Source organism: Panthera pardus, unplaced genomic scaffold, assembly GCF_024362965.1.
Source record: "Panthera pardus isolate Hobbes unplaced genomic scaffold, ASM2436296v1 HiC_scaffold_11, whole genome shotgun sequence".
Taxonomy (NCBI): Eukaryota; Metazoa; Chordata; class Mammalia; order Carnivora; family Felidae; genus Panthera; species Panthera pardus.
Genome location: NW_026526666.1, coordinates 97791089 through 97801301, shown reverse-complemented (window position 1 = coordinate 97801301; position 10213 = coordinate 97791089). Strand labels below are relative to the sequence as shown.

Below are 10213 nucleotides of genomic sequence, written 5' to 3'. Positions count from 1 at the left end.
TATATTTATAATTATATATATAATTATTATATATAAAAGGTCAGGTGGGGAATTAATATATATATAATTATATAATATTATAATAATATAATATAATATAATATATATTTAATATATAATATATATTATAATATATAATATATTATAGAATATATTGTATATTATATTTATTATATAACTATATAATTATAATTATATAATTATAGTATATAATTATAGTATATATATTATATATATTGTATATATTATATATCATATATACATATACATATCATGTATATGTATATACATATACATATCATATCATTATATATCATGTATACATATACATATACTATGATATATAATATAATTATAATATATATTATATATATAATTATATATGTTATATATGTTATATATAATTATCTATATAATTATATATATAATGGTCAGGTGGGGAATTAATATATATAAATAATAATATATAATATATATACTATATATTTGTGTGTATATATATATATAATATATTATGTATTTTAATTCCCCACCTGACCATTGTTGACCTATAGGTGGGACAGCACGCCACCCCTATTCAGCAGGAAGAAGTTACAGAAGAAAAGAAAGACCTCCCACCCTCAGCGACCTTAAATTAAGGGTCAAAATGGTTCCGGGGACAATGATGTGGGGAACAAAGGCCGAAGGAAATGGCAGAGGCAATTAAATTTCCTTATAACCTGCAGCCCATTGACAAATACTTGAGGCAGACAGAGTAAAGCATTCCTCCAGGAACTTCCTCTGGTCTTAAGGTAAAAGCTTTGCTAGAGGGAAGAACAGCCTTAGCCAGGTCTCAGGGATCCTGTGAGTCTTCTTTAAGCATAAGTCCTTTCGGAAACCTGCCCCTGCCTTTCCCGCCCCCAGCTCCCAAGTTTATAATCACTCACTCCTCGCAGTCCCCGGGCGGCTGTTTCTGCCCAGGGTCCTGTCCCCAATAAGATCACCTTTTGGCATCAAAGACGTCTCAAGAATTCTCTCTCGGCCCTCCGCTAAGGACGCCCCCCCCCCCCCTCCAAAACCACATCCCCCTGGGGGAGCTGCCTTCCCGGCCCCTCAGCCCCGCTGGGCCAGGCAGCAAACTCCCTGGAGCTGGGGGACCACGCCTTCTGTCCAATAGCGGCAGGTCTTTCAAACAGCCCGAGGCGAGCCTGGCCGGTCCTGAGTCATCTCTGCACGTGTTTGTCCGCGCTTACTTTGCTGCCGGTAGCGTTCCTGGAAACAGTTCGGGCTACACCTCGGGATGCTGGAGGAAGTTAAGAGCTAAGGCCGAACGGTCGGAGAAAGCAGTCACTTCTGAAGTGACTTTGCAGCTGTGGCTGGTGCCAGCGGGGTGCGCGGGGGAAGGGGGCCGGCGCCCGAGGTCCACGCAGGTGCGGCTCCGGGGCCCCGGCACCGCACGTGGGCGCAGCGCGCTTCCCAGGCCGCCCGGGTGGGCACCTCCCCGGCCAGCTCAGCCTTCCGCCCGCCGGGATGCGCCCCCTCGGCGCTGTGCTGGGACTGCTGCTCCTGGGGGTGCTGGGAGCCTTCCCGCAGGTAAGCGGCCCGGTGGTCCGGAGCCCCCTCTTTGCCGCCACTGCCCAGAGCCCCTGGGAGCGTGGGCAGCGTGGGGGGCGGGGGAGGCCAGGGAGTCTCCTCCCCTCACTACCGCCCAGCTGGGGTGAGGGGGCACAGGTGACAAGGAGGGGGGCCGCAATGTGCGAGTATTCACAGGTGGGAGGTGCGCCGGCTGATGGGGGCCCCTCCTCTCCCCGCCCGGGGCGGAATGCTGGGATCATTCATTCCGTCAACGGCAACTGAGCGGTGGGGGGCTGCCTGCAGGAGGTAGGCTGTTTGTGGGTGGGGGGTCCTGGGCAGGCCAGCTGGGGCCCCCGTGACCAGAAGAAGTCGGTGTTGGGGCTCTCCCTGCTACTTGCCCCTGGTCCCTAAAACGGTTGGCTTGGGGGAGTGGAGTCTGGGTGCCAGGCAGGGGTGAGGGTGCTAGACAGGCCAGACTGGTATCCCCACCCCCCCCCCCCCCCACCCCTGTCTGGATCCCTTGCCCTGGAGCACGTGGTAGGTGTCCGCCCCTGGAGAAAGGTCAGTGGTGGGGCTGACGTCTGTTGTAGGAAAACCCCGGAGCAAATGTGGGGACTACTTTAGGAAAACTGTGCACTTACCAGTGGCCAGCACTGAGCTAGGCATGGGGTGGGGGGAGAGCTCAGGTTAACCAGAGGTCATCTACCATGCCAGCGCCCAAGCGGTGGGTCTGAAGAGGAGAGACAGGCCTGTGGCTGACCATAATACCCGGGTGGAACACAGTAGGTGTTGGTGAGGGCCCGCCCAATCTTGGTACCAAGGACAAAAGTGGGAAGAGCAGTCTACTGAGGGAGGGGCAGGCCCACCCCCTTTAATCCTGTAGGAAGGGGGCCCTCCAGTGTGGAGGTCAGTCCTATTCATCCCAACCTCGGGAGCGGGGAGCAGGGGAAGAGGGTAGAGGGGTGGGCTTCAGGCCGGAGGAGGAAGAGTTTAGGTAGAAAGGGGGGGCCAGCAAATGCCTCCCACCCCGCCCCAGTCTTCAATGGGACTGTATGAGACCACCCCCCAACAGAGGGCAGAGGGGGCAGCTGATGCCCTGGCTAGAGAACCCTCCTGGCCCTTCAAGTCCTCTGCTGGTGACCTGGGGGAGGGTGGGAGTTTGGGGTGCCAAGGTCTTGGGGAGATAAAGGGAAAGAAGGAATGTGAGGCAGGACTTGGGGGCTTTGCTAGTGTTTGGTGGCTGTAACTCCTATGCTTCCTTTCTATAGCGAGAAACCCCTGTTTAGATGAAAAACAAAAAAGGATGCATTTAATGACACAGGGATATATGAATATATCCTCAGTGCAGAAAGTACAGATAAAGCGAAATCTTCGGACCTCCCCTCTTCTTGATTCCTTTGGAGGTGTAACTGCCGTTATGGCCCTGATGTTTCCTTGGCTGACCTTGATAAACGCGTGTCCATATTTTATTAGTGTTGTAGAAGTAGGTGGGGTTTTCCATATACTCCGCAGTGTGTACTATCCTTCCTTTGGCTGTTACAATGTCTGCAGTAGGTCTTGGGGATACTGCCTCAGCGAGCCCCTGTTTATCCTTTAAAATGCTGTCTACTGTTCTACCAAGTGGGGGGTTCCATTGTTTTACTTGTTTATGTCCCCGATGGGTGGGTGATGAGGTTCCTCCCACTGTTTTTTGTTTGTTTGCTATTGCAACGTATAGCCCCACGGCCCCGTATAGCCCCACGGCCCCGTATGGATGCTTCTGGGAACGCGCATATGCTGCTTTCCCAGAGAAGAAGCTGAGAAGAGAACGTAGAGGTTGCTGGGTGAAAACGCATTCAAATTACAAGACGCCACCGAATTGCCTTCCAAGGTGGCTGGACAATTTACCCCCGACCAGTAGTACATGAGTATCGACTTCCCCACATCCTAACCGACCTTTGATCTTATCAGAGTTTTTATTTTTGTCAACGTGACCGGTGAAAAGGGCCATATCCTTGTTGTCTTAATTTGCATTTCCCGCCTACTAGAGAGACTGAGTGACTGTCGTGGGCTAAGACACTGGGTCATTTCTTGGCAGGAATCGGGTTCCCTGTGGGGGTGGGGGCTGCCAGCTCCTCCTGGGACACCCTTCGACTCAACCAAGCTTTCTTCTGCCTCTGCTGTCCCAGTAAAGTTTTAGGAATTCATTATTTTTTTTTAAATTTTTTTATTCATTTTTGAGAAAGAGAGAGACAGAACGTTAGTTGGGGAGGGGCAGAGAGAGAGGGAGACACAGAATCCGAAGCAGGCTCCAGGCTCCGAGCTGTCAGCACAGAGCCCAACATGGGGGCTCGAACCCACGAACTGTGAGATCATGACCTGAGCTGAAGTCGGACGCTTAACCCAATGAGCCACCCAGGTGCCCCTAGGAATTCATTGCTCAAAAAAAAAAAAAAAAAAAAGAAAAAAAGAAAAAAAAATCCCAAGTCAAGGGTTGCATTTTAAATCTTTTTTCTCACCGTCTGATTTGAGACTCCATCATTTTGTGGTTGACGCCCGAGATGAGAATGCTTTCTTGCTGTGTGTCACCTTCTGAGAAAGAGATTTGGCTTCTGATGCCTGATACCATAGTCTCCCCAAGAGTGGTTTTTGTAATGTGACCCACGATCGCTCTGATGTGACTCCGGAGAAGAATTCATTGCCCTAATGCCTCCCCCTCCCCTTCGGCCTCCACCCTTCGCACCCCGGTGGTGGTGGTGGTGGCGGCGGTGGTGGCCGCGCAGGGACGCCCAGGGTCTTTCCACGAGCTCTGCAGCCTTCACATTCCCATCCTGGGCTTCCAGCGCTGAAGTTACAACACAACTCCCTCCCACACCCACTCCCTCCCGTTCCACCTCCTTTTCCCTCCAGCCAGATGTAGACCTTTGAGGCTCCCGCTGGGCATGGTTCTTGTTTGCTGGCGTGGTTGATAAGCTCTGTATGTCTCTCTTCTCACCAGGCTTTCCAGAGCTGGGCTGGTGACCCCGTGGAGTGGAGTGCTGATCAGTGGGTTTTAGGTACCGGCAGATGGAGAGGAGAGAGTTTCCGGTTTTGTTTGGGAAAAGGGACTTTTCCGGGGCCTCTCAAACGCTGCATGGGGGCAGTTTATGCACCAGGAGGAAGGGACCTGGAGGGCAGGGGGTGCCGGATGTGAAGAGTGGGCAGCGGGGAGCTTCGGGTTGGTCTTACTCAGGGCCTCCCCTCCCTCAGAGAGAGGCTGGGGCAGCCAGGAGAGCACAGTGGGGTTTGAGAGGGGCCATTAGTCAGCTTGAGAGCAGTCAGTGCTGGAAGAAGGGCAGCGTTTACTGTAAGTTTCTGACTCTGCTCTCACTCATATCTGACCTAGACTTGTTTCTTGAGTTGATTGTGATTCATCCTTAAGCTCAAATGCACCTTCCTCAACACCCCTTTCACCTCGGGAACATCATCAGAAGGAAAACGGGGCTGAGGGATGTGTGTGTCAGGGCCTGGGGAGCCCCGGAAACTTGGGGGTCCTTGGCACAGATAGGTAGGTTAGGCCAGCCGGGGCCGGCGTGACCTCATGGTCTGTCTGGGGTCATGGTCCCCATTTCCCAGACAAAGAAGCAGAGGCTCAGAGGCAGAGGAAGCCCTTGTCCACAGTCCCAGGACTGGTCAGGGGTTGAGCAGGACCACCGCGCCAGACCCTAGGGACAGAAGGTCAAAAAAGGCACCTTAAACGAGACAGTTCTCCAACATCTCTCCCTCTCTCTCTCCTGCCACCTCCCCCAAAGGGCCCTTGGGGTGGAAGTAGGAAGATTTCAGTCCCAAATCTTTGCTGCCTCTGGTTGAAAACTGCTGGCATCCTCAGTGGCCTCGCTGGTGGGAAGGGACTTTTATATGTCACCCAGTTCAATTGCTTATTGACTTCTTCAGTCTTCAGGGACATGCATCTGAATTCATTCATTCATTCATTCATTCATTCATTCATTCATTCATAAAATCATAAAGCTGCTCTGTGCCTGGCATGTGCTGAGTGCTGTGTAAAGGTAAGCCATTATTAAGCTCCTACTGTATGCTAGGTATGGTGAATGCAGGATGAAGGTGAACCAGTCCTTGCCTTTGAGGATTGTGAGAAGAGGGACACGGAGGAGAGTGACCGGCGCTATGTAGAACCCTGTCCCCCACCAGCGGGATCCCATAAAGGGCCTGCCCTCTCCTCCACCTGGGTTGGTGGGGGACAGCTTTTGGAGTGGGGGAGATGAGATGGCCAGGCTGTAGAGTGAGTGACAAGAAGCTGTGTACCGTGGATGGTGCCAACGTCCTCACCAAGGGCCGGGTGGCACAGCACGTCAGCGAGGGTGTGTGTGCGGGCCCGGTGCTCGGAAGCTCCATCACTAACTTCCACGCAAGGTCTCTGAGCCTCCAAAAGCTACATGCCTGACATGCTTCCTGCACCGGGGGAGTGCACGCTTTGCTGAAAAGGTTCCAATCGCCCAGGACCATGAAACCCCTAAACCAAATCTTCGCCTTCCTGCTCAGAATGTGTGTCCACCGCTGCTGTGTCAGAAGAGGGAGGCCAAGAGTTGGGTCTTGGGGAGGCTGGGAACCTGGCTTCCCTCTCGTGCAGGCTGGGATGGAGGCGGTCGAGGAAGCAAGCCGGCCCCTCTAGCTGGGGGAGGAACCCAAGGCACCTCGGAGGGCAAAAGCCCAAGTACCACTGGGTACTTCTTTAATGCCATTAAACTTTCCCTGGCAGCTGCTGGTGTCCCTCGGTGGCTGCTGCTGGGACTGGTGGTCCAGGGCTGGTAGATTTTATCCCATCTGAGGTATAGCTGAGTGTGAGGCCCAAGGACTTGCTGCAGCCCAGAACTTTCGGGATGACTGTAATCCAAACAGTTGGCTCAGGCAGCCGGCCCCGGGTTTCTCTAGGGCGGGAGGGGCTTCGGTGAGAAGTGAGGAGTCGCAGATTTTGAACTCCAGGCCAGACCCTGACAAGGTTGACTTCGTGGCCTCCATCCCGTCCGTTTCCTCACCTATGAGTGGCTCTGTAACCTTAAGTGGCTCCCCATGGCCAAAGGCAACATTTCCCAAAGTCACTTCCAGAGAATGAATAGGAGTTGCATGAAGAGAAAGTTTTATGGCCAACTCAGGGTGGGAAACAACTTGTGTCTCTCTCCCCAAGCTTTTCCGTGGCGAATCAGAGAGCAAGCAGGCACATTAAAGGCCCTACGATTTAAAACGCAAACCTCTCCAGCGGAATCCAGTGGCTGGGTGGTGGGTTGTATTTTGTTTTTGCTGGCCACGCTTGGACATTGGGTAGTATTGGCGTTGGATGGAACAGTGTGTGGGAAATGACAAGTAAGTGCACACTGTGTGGCCCTGAGTCCTGAGCCTTTTGTCCTTCTGCAAACTGCTGAGTCCCCCCCCCCCCCCCATGGCTCTGTTCTTTCCTGCTTCCGCATCCTTCGCTTCTGCAGGGCTTCCTGCCAGGGATGCTCCCCCCTCGTTTCCTCCTGTCAAGATCTCACCCTCCTTCAAGAACAGGGAAGTGCTCCTCGTCCAAGAAGCCTGCGCGACTACCCTGGGCTAGTTTTTTCCCCTCCTTACCGTGTGATACTTGCATCATTCTGCTTTGGTTTGGTCATCCGTGTGCTCTTCTGATCTTGTCTCTGAGCTTCTCCCACAGTCATTCGCTCCAGAGATTGCTGTTTAGTGTCTCCTGTGTGCCTGTTGTGGGAGCTGCGTTCATGAGCTGGAACCATCTGGAACTGGCTTTCGTGTGGCCCCTAACACCTACCCCAGCGCCTGATTCCTGCTGGGCCTTCGAGGAATGCTTGGTGGCAGGGGGGACTTGGTGGAGGGGGGGTGGGGTACTCGGCTTTATTCTTTGCCTTTTTGGCTGGGGCCCTGGTTTAGCTCCCTGTTGTGGCTGTCATTACCATTTAGGGGCTCAGAACAACACAAAGGGTTATCTGTGGTTCCTAAATCCCAAACGTCACCGGGCTGGAATCAAGGTGTCGGCAGGCCTGCCTTCCTCTCTGGAGGCTCCAGGACAAAACCCACCCCCTTCCTTTTTCCAGCTGCTGGAGGCACAGGCTCTCTGACCCCGCCGCGTCCCAGCTTTCTCGGACTCTGACCCTTCTGCCCTTTCAAGGACACTTGTGATGGCGCTGTGCTCACCCGGGTAATCCGGGACCATCTCCCCATGTCAAGGTCACTGATTAGCAACCTCAACTCCCCTCTGCCACATCAGGTGACCTAGTTCTAGGTTCTGGGGATCAGGACGGGGATGCCTTTGGAGGGGCATTGTTCGGCCGACCACGGCCCCCTTCTCCTCTTCTTCTGCCCCACCGGGAAGATTCTCCGGGAGAATGGCTCCTATTCTTGTCAACTCCATCTCAGAAAAGGTGCTCACCTATTCCTCGTGTTCCCTCCTGCCAGGGGTGCCAGACTGCCTCCCCTGTGGCTGTATCTGTGTCTTACTGACTTTGAGCTTTCTCTCCGGCCACGGGGCCAGGCCACACACAGCCATGCACCCTCCCCCCTCAGCAACCTGGAGGCCAGAGGTGGGCGCTGGGGAGAAGCCCCACCTGGCTCCCGCACACGGGTGTGGGAGCTGCAAGGGATGTGGCCCGTGGGCAGGGACAGACTTCATGTCTGTACGTGTGTGGCAGGTTGGGCAGGAGCATGACTTCAATTTTAGCTGGGCTCTTGGCCTGGAGCTCCAGTCTGCCCTGTGGGTGGACAGTGGGGCTCAGAAGCCCCCAGGACTAGGAGAAGACAAAACCCAGTCTGGTGGCAGGATAGCCTCGTGGTTACTTACAAGCAGGACTGTAGTCAGCAGAATTATAGTCCCTTAAAATGTCCACATCCTGACCCCTGGAACCTTATGGAAAAAGGAGACTTTGTACATGGGATTAAGAGTCCAGACCTTGAGGCGGGGAGATTAGCCTGGATTATCCAGGTGGTCCCACTGTCCTCACGTGCATCCTTAAAAGAATCTTCCTGGGGCGCCCAGGCGGCTCAGTTGGTTAAGCGTCTGACTTCGGCTCAGGTCACGATCTCGCGGTTCGTGAGTCCGGACCCTGTGTCGGGCTCTGTGCGGACAGCCCGGAGCCTGGAGCCTGCTTCAGATTCTGTGTCTCCCTCTCTCTCTGTTCCTCCCCCGCTCACACGGTGTCTCAAAAATAAGTAAACATTAAAAAAAAATTTTTTTTTTTAAAGCAGAATCTTCCCTGGCTGTGTCAGGGAAGGGTGATGTGGAAGAAGAGGGAGATGGGATGGAAGGATCTGCCCCAGCAGTATGGGCTTTGCAGAAGGGGGAAGGGGGCTGGTGGAGTTGGAGGAGTCAAACGGTGCAGTCCAGGGAACATAGCGGTCTCTAGAAGATGCCCTTCGTTGATGGGCAGCAAAGAGATGGGGCCTCAGTCTTCACCACAAGGAAATGGGTTCTCCCCCATAGCCTCCAGCAAGGATGCAGTCCTGCCCGCACCTTGATTGTAGCCTGCTGAGACCTGACCTGAATGGGGATGTAAAGGGAGGGGGGGAGGGTTCCCCGAGGATGCGGCAACGCATGAGTGAGGTCAGAAGGATGGGTGGGGGTGTGCTGGGCAAGGGGAATGGGGTGGTCAGGGGATGCTGGGGCTCCCGGGCCATTGTCCACACTATGGGCTTCACTCCCAGTTGAGTCGGAACCCTTCTGAGTGTCTTTCAGCAAGGTGGAGGGAGGACACCAGGTCTGCGTTTCGAAAAGACCCCTCTGGCCTCTGCACTGTGAGTGGGGCATGGGGAACGAGGTTGATGCGAGGAGGGCCTTGGACACCCTTGGGGGGTGGTGAGGCGCTGGTGAATTTGAGGGTAGCGCTGGAGGTTAAGCAGGCAGGACCAGTAACAGAGCGTTGTGGATAAGAGCCTGCGCAGGATGACTCAGGCCAAATCCTGGCTCTAACGTTGCCCAGCTGTGTGATTTTAGGCGCGTTTCTTAATTTCGCCGTGCCTCAGTTTCCCCACCTGGTAGTCGGTGGGGCTTGGGGTTCTGCGTTTTTAGCGAGCTGCCGAGGGGTGCCAGTGCTCCTGGCCCAGGCACCTCACCTTGAGTAATAGAGGTGGGGGTCCCCTGGGGTGGGGGTGGGGTGCACCCCCCAGCTCTCCCTGGCTCTGACCCCTTTGGGTATTTTGCATTTGACCTGACTCCTCCAACCGCCCCCCCCCCCCCCCCAGTCTCCAGCTTGGTCCCTGCAGGTGAGACTCCCCTCCTGTTCCCCTCTGCGGCTGAAACCAGGTGGGGCTTTTTGAAAGTGAAATTTACCAGGTTTTGCAGGGAAAACCAAACCAGCCTGAAAATAGGCAGGTTTAGAAATGGGAAGGTTTCGGGCCACCCTCTTTTCATCTTGATGCCTCCAAGGTCGGGCCACAGGCCTCGGGTTGCACAGCTCGTTACCCTGTGGACACCTCGCTCTGCCTCCACCCTGCTGGGGAACCCCACCCAAAAGCCCCCCTTCCAGTCCCCGGGCTTCCCCCTCCCACTCTCCCCTTTCTGACGCCCCTTCTCTTCCAAGGCCAGGGCCAGTTCCCCAGGGGCAGCAGGAACTGATGGGCCATCCGGGGTCTGGGCCCATGGCCGGCGGGGATTGGTGGGGCCCCAGTATTCGGAGGGTCAGCCTTCTCGGGGCTGCGTTGT

At 54.0% G+C, this 10213-nt stretch overlaps 1 protein-coding gene across 3 annotated transcripts in view; it reads left to right on the top strand.

Moving 5' to 3' along the window:
- The first annotated feature begins 1299 nt into the window (after positions 1–1299).
- The window catches only part of TNFRSF8 (TNF receptor superfamily member 8), a 75869-nt gene continuing 66955 nt past the window's right edge, over positions 1300–10213 (top strand). For all 3 annotated transcript variants that reach the window (XM_053898950.1, XM_053898949.1, XM_053898951.1), the window contains exon 1: positions 1300–1572. In XM_053898950.1, the coding sequence (XP_053754925.1) occupies positions 1510–1572 (63 nt within the window). In that variant the 5' untranslated portion in view covers positions 1300–1509. The remainder of the gene's footprint in view (positions 1573–10213) is intronic.